Source organism: Palaemon carinicauda, chromosome 12, assembly GCF_036898095.1.
Source record: "Palaemon carinicauda isolate YSFRI2023 chromosome 12, ASM3689809v2, whole genome shotgun sequence".
Classification (NCBI taxonomy): Eukaryota; Metazoa; Arthropoda; class Malacostraca; order Decapoda; family Palaemonidae; genus Palaemon; species Palaemon carinicauda.
In genome coordinates this window covers 66,501,689-66,516,356 of record NC_090736.1, presented here as the reverse complement: position 1 = coordinate 66,516,356, position 14,668 = coordinate 66,501,689, and the positions used below count along the sequence as shown (strand labels likewise).

General features: G+C 43.0%; 1 protein-coding gene across 3 annotated transcripts in view; it reads left to right on the top strand.

The window, feature by feature from the left end:
• The window catches only part of LOC137651255 (tigger transposable element-derived protein 4-like), a 226,178-nt gene extending 216,371 nt beyond the window's left edge, over positions 1-9,807 (top strand). For all 3 annotated transcript variants that reach the window (XM_068384485.1, XM_068384486.1, XM_068384484.1), the window contains exon 4: positions 7,593-9,807. In XM_068384485.1, coding sequence (XP_068240586.1) covers positions 7,593-9,776 — 2,184 coding nt within the window. In that variant the 3' untranslated portion in view covers positions 9,777-9,807. The remainder of the gene's footprint in view (positions 1-7,592) is intronic.
• The last annotated feature ends 4,861 nt before the right edge of the window (positions 9,808-14,668 follow it).

Genomic DNA, 14,668 nt, shown 5'->3' with positions numbered 1-14,668 from the left:
GAAAGTTATGTCAATACCCCATGGCGGACGGTCCCCTTAAAGGAGGGTTACAAGATCCCGTTCATTATGAAACCTCCGTTAGTTTTAGACCCTGTGGATCTCTCTCCCAGATACAAGGAGGAGTCGAAGAGGCAGGCTATGCACCTTCAAGTGTCTCTCTTGCTAGAAAAGAAGGCAATAGAGAGGGTGCGAGACTTGAAATCACCAGGGTTTTACAACCTCTTATTCCTGGTTCCCAAGAACTCGGGGGGATGGAGACCAGTCCTGGACGTAAGTATCCTCAACGACTACGTTCAGAAGACAAAGTTCACTATGGAGACTCGGAAGACTGTGCTTGCAGCAGTAAGAAAGGGCGACTGGATGGTCTCGTTAGACCTCCAGGACGCTTACTTTCATGTCCCGATCCATCCAAGTTTCAAGCGTTACCTGAGGTTCATGTACAGGAAGGAGGTCTTCCAGTTTCGGGCCTTGTGTTTCGGCCTCAGCACTGCCCCTCTAGTCTTCACGAAGATCATGTTGAATGTGGCGAGTATGCTCCATTCAAGAGGCATCAGAGCCTCCTTGTACCTGGATGATTGGCTCCTAAGAGCTCCCTCTTTCAATCGCTGTCTGGAGGATCTGCGTCTGACATTGAGTCCGTCAGAAGAGCTAGGGCTTCTTGTGAACTCTGGCTTTTCAGGCTGTTCCGTCACCTTCAAGGATACAGCTAGCTCTCCTAAAACTTTGTGCTTTTCTAAAGAAAAACGTCTGTTCAGTAAGAGAGTGGATGAGTCTCCTGGGAGCCCTCTCTTCACTGGAACAGTTTGTTTCTCTGGGAAGACTAAACCTACGGCCTCTTCAATTCCATCTCAATTTTCATTGGAACAAAGAGGACAGCCTCGACACGGAAAGCATTCCCCTTACGGAACCGATAAGAGAGTGCCTCCAGTGGTGGAACAACCTAAGCAGACTTCAGGAAGGTCTCTCGTTGGTGCAAAGGAGCCCAGACCTTGTGTTGTTTTCTGATGCCTCGGACTCGGGGTGGGGAGCAACACTGGGAAAGTCAGAGATCTCAGGTCTGTGGACAAGGGAACAGGGGAGCCTCCACATCAATCAAAAGGAGCTGTTGGCAGTCTTGTTGGATCTCAAAGGTTTCGAGGAGTTAGTGTTAAAAAAAGTAGTGCAAGTCAATGCCGACAACACCACAGCACTGGTATACATTGCCAAACAAAGCGGGACTCACTCGAGGTCACTTTACGAGATAGCAAGGACTCTTCTCGTGTAGGCAAAAGAAAGAAAGGTAACCTTGTTTACAAGATTCATACAGGGAGAGAAGAACGTGATGGCAGACAGCCTCAGCAGGAGGAATCAAGTTCTACCCACGGAGTGAACGTTGCATCTGGATGTATGCGAAAAACTTTGGCAGATTTGGGATCGTCCATTCGTAGACCTGTTCGCGACCTCAAAAACGAAAAGGCTGGAGACATATTGCTCACCAGTTCCGGACCTCGAAGCGATACACATAGACGCGTTCCTGATGGATTGGTCTCACCTGGATGTGTACGCGTTCCCACCATTCAAAGTGCTGTACAAGGTGTTACAAAAGTTTGTGTCTCACGAGGGAACCAGGTTGACTTTAGTGGCTCCCTTCTGGCTGTCAAGAGGGTGGTTCGCAGAGGTACTGGAATGGATGGTGGACATTCCAAGAAGCCTGCCATTGAGAATAGATCTTCTCAAACAACCTCACTTGGCAAGAAACCATTTAAACCTCCAAGCTCTAAGTCTGACTGCCTTCAGACTATTGAAAAACTCGCAAGAGCTAGAGGATTTTCAAAGGAGGCAGCTAGGGCTATCGCTAGAGCAAGGAGGACTTCTACCATCAAGGTTTATCAGTCCAAGTGGGAGGTTTTTAGAGAATGGTGTAGAGCTGAATCAGTTTCTTCATTCACTACCTCTGTCACACAAATTGCCAATTTCTTGTTAGACCTTAGAAGAAAGCACAACTTTTCCTCCTCGACCATCAAGGGGTACAGGAGTGCGCTGGCAGCTGTCTTCAGATACAGGAATTTAGATCTCTCAAATAATAAAGACCTTCAAGATCTTCTCAGATCTTTTGAGACTTCTAAGAAGCGTCAACAAGAATCACCAGCCTGGAATTTAGATGTTGTTTTAAGATTCCTCGAGTGACAGATTCGAGCCTTTACACTCGGCCTCTTTTAAAGATCTGACTTTGAAGACTTTTCTTAGTAAGTCTGGCAACAGCTAAGAGAGTCAGTGAAGTTCACGGGAATGAAGACTCCTCGGAAGGACCCTTCGGCCTCTATCCCTTCAGGGGAACTGTCGAATAGCGCATCCATGAGTAAGCAGCCATGGTTTAGCGCCTTTGATCAGGATGTGACTCAGGCCTTCATACCTATGTTCCCTTCACGACCTGCGGAAGCTCCCCGGGTTTCTCTTGGGACTTTCTCCTTTTCGACCGACCCTGAAGAGGAAGAGAGGAGTACCTGACGAACTGCCATCATCCAGGGTCAAGCTTATTACAGTCAGAGCTCCAAGGTTAGAGGTCTCCCCTGTAGAACCATCGTCTCCCCTACCCACCAATGCCTCACCCGCCAACTTGAGAGGCTCTCATTGGGAAGAGTCAGTTTCGAACTCTCCCCTTCTGTCGCCGACGAAAGAAGCCCGTGGAGAGGACTCTGTTTTTTCCCATGGATCCTGTAGACGTTCCTAGTTCTCTCCCTGCCAAGAAGGTTGTCACATCCTCCCTGGCACCTGAACCATAGTGTTTCTGGCCCACCAGGTGGTGAACCTGTGGGCCAATACCATCTTGAAGCGAGGGGATGTAGTGGCCTAGAGATTCCACCAACAGGTCCCTAATGCCATGATCGCTAGGCCCTGGAACTCCAGACGTCGAGCAAGGTGTGGAGAGGTGGAAGAGGTCCAACCAGGGCTCCCTCCTTCACAGGGCCTTGACATCGTGGCCCTACAGACCCAGCCCCTCCAAAGACCAGCCGACCAAAACCTTCTACAAGTAAGATGGCAGCAAAAGAAATGGTGGTGTCTAAAAAGCCCTTTCCTGCCAAGGACCGGAAAGGCACCAAGTACAACCGTGAAGGAAAACAGCAGAGAGGTGACGGCAGAAGCCGCAAGCGCTAGGATAGGTGATCCCTCTGCTTGTCCACCAGTATGGGGATGCCTACAAAGCTGCTGGTTCAGGTGGATGCAGCTCGGGGCTGAACCTTGGATGCTTTCCCTGATTTGTTCTGGGTATCGCGTCCTGTTCATCTCGTCTCTCCCTCCACTGACCAAGAATCCAGTGCTTGTGAACTCCTTCGGGCTGAAGTCCAAACCATGTTGGAGAAGGGCGCTCACCAGGAGGTCCTTGACGGGTCCCCAGGATTCTTGTGAAAAAGGCATATGGAGGCTGGAGACCAGTCATCGACCTCTCTGCTCTGAACAGGTTTATCGAACAGACCTTGTTCAACATAAAAACGGCAGACTTGGTCAGACAAGCGGTAAGACCACAGGACTTCATGTGTACACTGGATCTAAAGTACGCATACTTCCATACTTCCAGATACCAGTTCAAGGTGCTGTGCTTCAGCCTTTCCACAGCACCTCAGGTTTTCACAAGAGTGTTCCCCCTAGTGTCATCCTGGGCACACAGGCTCAGCATCCGTCTCCTTCATTACCTGGATGACTGCTTGATCCTAGGTGGCAACCCTTCTTCAGCACCAAGACAAACTTCTGAGGATTTGCCAAGATCTGGAAATGATGGTAAACCCTCTTCCCACTCAAAGACTGGTATACCTGGGCATGATATTTCTCAGACAAGAAGAACCTGCTCAGAAGTGGCTATGCCATCCTTGGCCTGTCTAGTTCCCACTGGCTGCCTCAGGATTTGATTTCTCCAATTGCTCCTGAAGTCCAATTGTAATCAGGCCTTCAATTCCCCCGGACACTCTGATCCCCATGGGACCAGAGGAAAGGACGGACCCCGGATGGTGGCTGGCAGATGAGAATCTGCTGAAAGGTGTAGATCTTCTCATCCTTTCACCCGATTTGATGCAGTTTTTTGACGCATCAAAAGAAGGATGGGGGCCCATGTGCTGCACCACATGACCTTAGGCCTTTGGTCAGAGTCCGAAAAGTACCTTCACATAAATCTCCTAGAGATGAAGGCCATATATCTGGCCCTTCAAGAGTTCCACCAGGTGCTCACTTGGAGGTGGTGGTGATAAGTGACAACACCACGGTAGTGGCTTACATAAAAAGGCAAGGAGGTACTTTTTCGCAGCCCCTATCCCATCTAGCAGTAGAGGTACTGAGATGGGCGGAAGTCCACTCAGTCTCACTATCAGCTCGCTTCATTCCTGGCAAGAGGAATGTGCTCGCCAACAATCTGAGCAGAGTGTTGGAGATAGTGGGTTCCGAACCGTCTTTGGATCATTTAGTAGCCAACAAAGTCCTGACTTTTTGGGGTTCGCCGTCTACGGATCTGTTCGCAATGGCCCTGAATTTCAGGCTCCCATTATACCGCTCCCCAGTCCCAGACCCCAAGGCTATCGGGCAAGATACATTCCGACAATGGTGGGACAACATCGACGTTTACGCATTCTCACCCTTCTGTCTGATAAGAAGAATACTCAACAAGACCAGGACATCGGTCAATCTTTTGATGACCCTCATAGCTCCGCTATGGTATCACGCAGAATGATTCCCGGACCTTTTACTGCTCCTGAAAGAGCTGCCTAGAGAACTTCTTCCACGACACAGTCTACTCAGACAGCCACATGTCAACATTTACCACAAGGCAGTAATTTTACAATGTCTTCATGCTGCAGACTATCCAGCATTTCCTCACAAAGAGCGGATTTTTGCAATAAGTTGCGAAGAGGATGTCTGGATATCTGCGAAAGTCATCAGCTTCAGTCTACCAGGCGAAGTAGAGAATCATCTTTGGTTGGTGTCATGGAAGGGGCCTCAATCCACTTGATACCACTATTCCAGCAATAGCGGAGTTCCTCGTGTATTTGCGGGAAGAAATGCATCTTTCTGTTTCAGCCTTTAGTCTCGTCTTTAAACTGAAAGAATGGACATTTCCTCATCGCCAGAACTTATCCTCTTCATACGGAGTTATGAACTTACCTGTCCTTAGTCGGAAGTGAGACCTCCCTCATGGAACATGGTTCGAGTTTTTCGGTCCATATAAAAGGACCTCCATACGAACCATTACTCCAGGCAACAGATCACCACCTAACTAGGAAGATGGGGCTCCTGCTCGCCTTGGCCTCAGCCAAACAAGTTAGCGAACTTCATGGTCTCTCGTATGACGTTGCCCATTCAAGGGGATGGGGAGAGGTAAGCTTCAGCTTCATCCCTGAGTTTGTTGCTAAGACTCAGAATCTGGGGGTTTTGGATCCTAGATTTGACTCCTTCCAAATAACGAGCTTCTGTAACTGACGACCCAGATTATGTGTTACTATGCCCAGTAAGGTGTTTGAGGCGCTACCTCAAGAGAACAGCAGCAGCTAGACCCAGAGTGCCCTCACTTTCCATCAGCACAGGTAGAAACAAGAGGATGATCACGAAAAATACAATCTCCGCGTAGATTCGCAGGGTCATTGACCTTGCTCTAAATCCCAATCCTCGTGCATCACGTCGTTCCAGAGCCCACGATGTCAGGGGCGTAGCTACGTCCCTGGCCTTCAAAAAGAACTACTCTGTGATGCAGGTATTGCAGGTGGGCATGTGAAAAAGCCAAACCACTTTCACCACCCACTACCTGCAAAACGTGACCCACAAGAACCTCGATACATTCTCTATCGGTCCTGTGGTGGCTGCACAATAGCTGGTTTAGTGCCTCAAGGTCCTTATTGGACAAGTAGCAGAAGGTTGAGGGCATTGGTTACCCAGGTCTTAGTCTGAACGAATGAAAAGGAATGTCTGGCTCTTTTCCTTTCTTCATCCTCCCATCCCTCGGGGAAATCAGCATCCTGGGTCCTCTGCACAAGCTGACTTCAAACCACTGCAGGTAAACCATTGCTCCCTTGGGTAACCTAATACTGTCGTAATACTGTTGCATCCCCATGACCTGGCGAGGTGGTATTGGGAATGTCTCAGTCTCCTCGGTTATTTCCTACAAGGCTCGGAATAAATTTTACCTTGACAGTCACATTGCTAGTACCTCATCACACCCAGCTTGCATAAGCTGCAAACCATGCTTAGCAGGTTTAGCGAGGTGTTAGGGTCTCCTTATTTGTGCAATAACCTGCACAATAGGGATTACCCTGGGTAAGACCAAAAGCCTGACTGGCAGGGACGTCCACCCTCCTAATGGGTGTTACCCCTATAAATAGCATTGGTTTGTATTCCAGTTATGGAACAAATGACAAATTTGGAAGTAATTTGTATTTTTCCTAACGATATAAACCTTAGCTTTTTATACATACTTGCCTGCTAACCCTGTCCCCCGTCAAAGTCCTACCTGTAAGCAAAGGGAAGCACAGTCACAGGTGTGTGGGTGAGAGGGGTAGCTACCTACCCCCTCCTACCTCCTGCTAACTAGCGGGGTGGGTAGTTAACCCTCGCTAAATTCTAATGTCTTGTCCTTTCAGCTTTCCCGAAAGTAATACCCCTGTAATTAGCTAAGGTTTGTATCGTTAGGAAAAATTAGAATTTCTTCCAAATTTGTCATCATATGGATGGTTGATCTCAACTAACATATTTCTGGGGAAAAATTGTAAGACCTCAAAACATCTACAATTATGATGTTCATCAGTTACATGATGTACTGCATTCTTCTAGTAATGCAGTCATATAAACTTAACGATACACAAGTCAAAGAAATAATTTGTTAGTAGAATGGTAAGCCTTCATCAGGGAAACTTCTACTTCTTGGACATAATGACACAGTACAGAATAAACAGGTATGTACCTAGGACTTAATATGTACAGAATAAGCAGACAATTTAACGGATACAATATGTACATATTTGAACAAAAAAGGTAACTGAGACAATGTGTTCTTTAAAATTTCTGTAAGTGAACTGGCAAACAGGAAAACCTTTAGAAGAGGATTTCAATTAGCATGTAAAGAAAACTATCAATGTAAGCAAAGTAGGCTTCACAGCACTCCTTATCTAATAGCTAGCAGTACAAAGACATCAGCAGAGGGGTTGTTACAATTAAAAATACATACGTACAAACATTGAATGGCACACTTTAGCGAAGTATTGATAATTAAGTAAAACAATCACCCAGAGAAAGAAAGAAGAAATATGAAGAGACCCAAAGCAAGGTGAAAGATGATTGAAGTTCATGAGTGAGAAAGAGGGGGATGTACTCAACACCTGTGTGATGTTTAATATCCTAAAATTGTCATTTCTTAAGCAACTTTTCCAGTTGGTCTACTCTTTTGAGTACTAAAGTAATAGCTTTGTTGGACAATACTTTGCACCTTTAACAAACACATATTAGTTGTATACTCATGAAATACTTGAAATAATTTTGAAAATTCATAGTTTTCATTTCTTAATAGCAAATAGTCCAGCTTATGCATTTTGAAGGGTTTTGTTGCACTCATTATATTGATACAGCACCATTTTTTCCAGGTATTAGAGATACTAGACCATGAGCCAAAGATACCTCAAGGAAAGGTTGCTTCTATGTTTCGTGTAAGTCAGAGTCAAGTGTCAAGAATTATGAAAAATAAAGAAATGATTCTTTCACAATGGAATCGCTTTGCCACGCCAGAACGCAAGAGATGCAGGGTAGGTAAAGCTGGTGAATTAGAACAAAAGTTACTAGACTGGTACAAAGATGCAAGGAAAGATGATCTGCCAATATCTGGTCCAATTTTAATGGAGAAAGCAAAATCAATGGGTGTTGAAATGGGGATTGATTTCAAACCATCAGCAGGTTGGCTAGGGAGATGGAAAGATAGAAATGGTGTAACACTAAAGACATTTAAAGAAAAGGATGGCACTCCCTCCATTACAAAAGTTGCAAATCACTGGCGAAGATATATGTTCGTTAAGTCTACTAGAGATGTACCATGGCAAAATGTGTGGGTTGTTGATGAAACTGTCTTAACTTATAATTCAGTACCAGGTTGTATGTCGCAGATGATCTCAGGAGGAAAAGATAGAATGTGTGTTATTTTAGCTTGTAATTTGTCTGGTACAGAACGGAAACCGGCAGCTATTGTTGGATCTGTACAGTCACTGGAGCATATATCTTCACCAGTTCCCTATTATTATCATGAGAAAGGCAAAATTAACTTGGAATGTTTTTCATTGTGGTTAAGAGAATGGGATCGAGAATTACATCTGCAAAAGAAGAAGATAGTTCTTTTAATGGATAGGGCAAGGCATCATCCTGAAAATATAAATTTCCTGAATATTAGCATTACTCATTTCCCAACAGAAACTTCAAAAGTCCTGCAGCCTTTACAGCTTGGAATAATTTCCTCATTCAAAGCTTTATATAGATATCAGCAGTTGAAGTTCTTGTTAGCTAATGTTCGAGCAATGGAGCACACGAGTCGCACCAATGCATGCAACTATTGTTCTTCAACAACATCATCGCTTTCACAAGGTTTGTCTGCCTTAGATGCAACTTACTTTATATATAAAGCCTGGAAACATGTTAGTCCAGAAACAATAGCTAAAGGTGCAGTTAAAGCTGGTTTAAGTAAAGATGTTGATGCTTTAAAAGTAAATGATGTTGTAGTTGCCCCACCAGAAATAAGTCAGCAAGATTTTCAAACTTTTGTGATACAAGATAATGATTTATGTCCTGTAGATAAAGATGATGCCAAAAACTCAAATCCACAAACCAAGAATTCTGCTGGTCCTTATAACTATTCACGGGTAACCACCACTAATGTTAATCAAACCCTGATGTCTAGTCAGTGTACTGAACCTGGAACTCAATATTTACCTGCATTGCCAAAAGTTCCTGAAACATTGCTTGCATGTCAGGTTTTAAGAAAATATTTACAACAACAAGGAGGACGCTTGTACGACCAATTTTCAAAGTTGGAAGCTGCAATTCAGATGGATATGATTCAGCAGTCTTGTCCAGAAATGAAAGAGGAAAAGGTAATTGACCCATTCCATGATCCCTCTTCTGTACATAGTTTCCATGCTCATAAACAGGCTGAAAGCTTAAAAGTAGGATACCTCCAGAAACTTCATCATGCCCAGGAACAGAAGAGTCTTCAAAAAGAACTTAAAAAAGCTGCACAGGCCCCTGTTTCAGGCGCATCAGATAATGCCTCGGCACCAACTCAGGAGGTCAGAAGCGAGGCATTAAACCAGAATATTGATGTCCAGAGACATAATTTACCAGGTCAAGACTTGATTAGGGAAGATGTAATGCAGCAAGATATACAACTGCCAGTTCAAAGACATGCCCTGATCCACCAGGTGATGATGCGGCCAGAATACAGGCAGGATGGTCCGTTAAATAGGTCGCGTACAGCACTTTACGAAATGAGACCTGATAATGTGTCACCTTTGTACAGACAAATGCATCCAAATAGGAGTAATTGCCAAGGAGAAAATAAGAATAGTAGCCTATCCTCTGCACCTGCAGATTTGCGATCTGTTCCTTCTATCCCCTTTCCAGACCCCCGTGCAGGTTTAGTATCACATCCTCCAAATCATTCAAGGGAACTTTCACAGGATGTTCGTCACCGTGATGGAAGATTAGAGCATCCAGGAGTACCATACTATGCCGTTCATAATCCTTTGCATCAGTGTATGTGTAATAATGCAGAGTGCTGTTCATAATGGGTTGCTTAATAAATTTGTTTAAAAAGTACTGCAGAAATTGAACTTGAAAACATTTAAAGAAAAATAATTCTCCTGTTATGTAAGTTGTATACTTTACTGTTGACTGAATCAAAGTGTGTTCTTACATGAATAGGAACTTCAATATTTTACATAGTGTATTTGCTGGTGGTTGAGCCAGTGCAAACAAAAATATGGCTGTCGGTGGTTCTAAAATAGGAACAAAGCTGTAGAATTTTAATACAGGACTGTATACATTATTTGAAAGTGTAGGTCTTATATTTCAATGTTGACTACTCCAGGATATGTAGATCAAATTCCATAATTGTGGTTGTCTGGTGCAACAGAGATTCACAATCTGTAAATCTCAAGTTCATAACTCTCTAACAGCATGGTAGTTTGCATTTGTGTCCATTATCTAATAGCCCTTGTGAGCTATGGATAGGGGTTTGGTGTAGCCCATAGATCTTCTTGCAGGTTCATTGGTCCCCATTGCTGGCTTGGGTAGAGAGGCACTTGGATGCTGATCATATGTGTATATATTTGATCTTAAGGACATTTTACAACAAAGCAGTGACCTGTTTCCTGCCTCTGCTGCTCAAGGGCAACCATTAAGCCTTTGTAGTTAAATAATTGCACATTTAATGTGTTGTCTGAGCAGCTATGACAGAACAGAGGGTATATGGTGTCCATAAAGGTAAAAATCTCAGAAAAGGACATTGTACAACAAAGCAGTGACCTGTTTCCTGCCTCTGCTGCTCAAGGGCAACCATTAAGCCTTTGTAGTTAAATAATTGCACATTTAATGTGTTGTCTGAGCAGCTATGACAGAACAGAGGGTATATGGTGTCCATAAAGGTAAAAATCTCAGAAAAGTAATTTTATTTTTGAAAATTATTTTGTCACCTGTAACAAACTGTTTCCTTCAGTCTAATTTGATGTTAAATCTTTGGTGATCCTGACTGTGACAAAATCTATTTCAGGCTCATAACTTGCAAACTTCTTTACTAGAAAATATTGCATTAAAAAGCTAAATATATTTTGTATACAGCACTTCAGGTTATGTGAATGGACAATGCACCAATTGTGTTACCGGATCCTCTAGAGGGTTAACTTGGTTTTAGGTTCTCCATTTTAACTTGTTGTCAGTTTTACATTTTATTTTATTTTTCATTTCCTCTCTGTCTTGAGCTAGTTTCCTTACCATTTTAGACACTGGACATTATTGTATTGCATAGTGAAAGTACCTTAGTTTATGAGTGTGAATATGAGCAAAACATTATATGAGCATTTAAATTCAAATTAGATTTTGACTATTGTATTGGTCTGGGAATAAAAGTTTTCCTCTGTATGCTCATATTTTTGTGGCTAGTACTAACAAAACTGAAATGTTCTACTCATACACCAGCCCCTCAGTGTTTAGAAGATTTTAACGCCATTTTTTTTTGTATTAGCTCACAACCCCCTTTTCTCAGAGCCTAACTCTTAGACTCTCCAAGCAGTACTATTAGAAGAATCATCTCGCTGCATTGTTAAGTTAACAGTATTAAGATGATGGTCCCCAAGATGTTAAAGAAAGATGGTAAGAAGAAGGAAAAGATATGACTACTGCCAGCCTTCAAAAACTATACAGTACATCTGTACTGCAACATCCACGCTTGGTAGTTACAATTCCAAACAATAAAGAGGATATTGAAATCAGACAGCGCGGAACTAGTGCTTTCCTTGAATCAAGGGCATCATGTAATTAACACTGAAAGTTTTCTGCTTATCTGGATTGATGTGAAGCAGTTAGAAGTGGTACGATTACTGAAATGAGTTTACCGTTATTTGAAAAAGCAATGGAATTGGAGCTGAATGAAGGGTAGTATAAAGAGAATTGTTATTATTATTATTATTATTACTAGCTAAGCTACAACCCTAGTTGGAAAAGCAGTATGCTATATGCCCAATGGCTCCAAAAAAGGAAAAAATAACCCAGAGGGAAAAGGAAGTAATAAAAAATTAGAATAAAATATATTAAGAACAGTAACATCAAAAGAACTCACACATATATAAATTATAAAATTTGAAAAAAGAACAGAAGTAAAATAGAATAGTGGGCTCGAAGGTACCTTCAAACAAGAGAACTCTACCCCAAGACAGTGCAAGACCATGGTACAGATGCTATGGCACTACCCAAGATTAGGGAACAATGGTTTGAATTTGGAGTGTCCTAGAAGAGCTGCCTACCATAACTAAAGAGTCTCTTCAACCCTTACCAAGAGGAAAGTGGCCACTGAACATTTACAGTGCAGTAGTTAACCCCTTGAGCAAAGAAACATTGTTTAGTAATCTCTGTGTTGTCAGGTCTATGAGGACAGAGAATGTGGAAAGAATAAGCCCGACTCTTCGGCATATGTGTAGGCAAAGGAAAAATTAGCTGTAACGAGAGAGAGGGACCCTATGTAATACTGTGTGGCCAGTCAAAGGTCCCTATCTCTATAGATGGAGATCCTCCCTCAAAGTAGTAACCCTCTGCTCCTCCTCTTTCATCTCCCTCACACCAGCCACTTCTCTCATCAAAGGTAAAATGTGAGCTAATTTGTCAATATATTTATTTTTGGGTCGGGAGCTCGCTCCTGGAACAGAATAAACTTATAAACTAAGGTACAGTACCTCTTTACTAGCAATCTGGTAAGCTAATTCTTTCTCAACTAATTTTTAAATACTTTTTGGAGATAACAGTCTGACTACCAAAAAATAGGCCTAATGATGAATTAGCCAAATCAGACATCTTAATTGCTGATCGAAGTAAACAGTCTGCTGTTAAATCAAGGTTTAATTGGAGGGGTATTCTCGCGAGTATCGTCAACAACAGGTTTCCTCCCCCCCTGCTTCTCTGTTCTTATCATTGGATGTCTTCATCTACCTTGGAGATGATAAGAAGCTTTCTGATACGAGTCCAGAGAGTCCCCATTAGTCCTCTTCACTCCCTCAATACCTTGCCACACTTGCGTACCATTTAGGCAAGAGGTTGCGCTTTGCAATGGCCTGTTTGATTTAAGCTAATCAACAACAAACCTTACGCTATTTGATAGGGATTATCTTTTGTCAAAGCTGGAAGACTAGCCATTAAGACTTTATTGCGAGGTGGCAACCACCGAACCACTTGTTAGTGGGAGGGTTAGCCAGGGGGAGTTGCTGGCTACCCAACTCACTCATACATCAGTGGGATTACACCACTTTTTCTTTTGGCTTTGAAGAGTGCGGACGTGTCCACTCTCTGCTCCCAAAAAAGACTCAGCCATACAGACCATTGTTCTTCAATTTCTTTCTTTTTTTCACTTGTGATTGTCCTTCTTGATGTTCCTCATGCCAGGGCCTGAAGGGCCCACTTGCAGCACCTTCATATCCTCGTTCGAGACCGATCCCCATTGTTTGTGTCCAACTTGCAGAGGATGTCACTGCGAGCAGGGTTCCACCTGCAATGAGTGTAGTGAGTGGTCTTCCTTCCAGTGGGAGAAGTTTGGATGTCAGCAAAAGAAGAAGTCTAAGAGAAACCCTTTGCCTTGGGGGTGTTCCTCGAGGGTTAAGAGACCTCGGACTTCTTCTCTCACCCCCCGACCTCATCCCAATGCTCTTCCTCGGTCTGCCTCTTCTGAGAGACAGTCAATTAGGAGTGTAAACCGACTAACTCCATGGCAACCTTGGGGTACCAGGGATGTTGCTTCCCATAGAGAAGCACCTTTGTACCCACCCTCGGGCGAGCCCTTCTCTCTTTCAGGTGTGTTGCAGGCTTGGCTGTCGCTCTTTGGAATGATTAATGATTAAACATGTACCTGTTAATACTAAGTTATGTATTTTAAGTAATATTAACAAAATAGGGCATGATCATAGTTATCCTAGTGTTTGGGAACTAGCTATTATTTTTTCCTTTTTAAAACCCAGTAAGGATACAAAGTTTTTAGCTGCAAACTATCGACCTATTGCATTGACATGTTGCTTATGTAAGCTCATGAGAATGGTCAATGCAAGACTGATGGGGTACCTGAAAAAGAATGGTATTTTATTATCTATTCAGTGTGTATTTAGAAAAATGCACTCAACAACTGATGCTTCTCAACAACTTGAGTCCTCTACTTTTGAAACCTTTGCTTCCAAACAGCACCGTGTAACAGTTTTTTAGCTTTGAAAAGGCATATGATACTGCATGGAGATGTATACTTAAAACCATTTGTGAAATGGGATTGAAAGGAGAGCTACCATTGTTCATTCAATCATTTGTTTCACATAGATTTTTTCAAGTGAGCATGGGGGAAACTGTCAGAGGAAATGTCGCCAAGGAGGAGTTCCCCAGGGTAGTGTGCTAAGTGTAACCCTGTTTGCACTAGCCATTAATGGGATATCCTTTGTCATTCACCAAGATATTCTCTCCACACTATTTGTAGATGATCTCTCCATATCATTTGCTGGAAGTAGAATGGCAATGGTTGAGAGAAAACTACAACTCTCAATTGACAAAATTCTTCAGTGGGCTGATATGGATGGGTTCAAGTTTTTGACAAGCAAAACTGTTGTTGTCCATTCCTGTCGTATTTCGGGAGTACATCCAGACCCTAATACAGTATGTACATCAAAAGTCAACTGATCCCATGTGTAAGTGAAGCTAGGATCTTAGGCTTAATGTATGATTGTAGGCTGATATGGGTTCCTCACTTAAAAGTATTAAAAGGAAAATTTGGCTTCATGCTCCAAGTCTTTTAAAAGTTTTGTCCCCTACATCATGGGGCAGACCTCAAAGCTATTTTAAAGTTATGCAAGGCCTTAATTTTTTCAAAAATTAGATATGGGTTTGAAATGTACTCCTTAGCCACCCCAAGCTGATTAAAGATTTTAGATTGTTTACACCA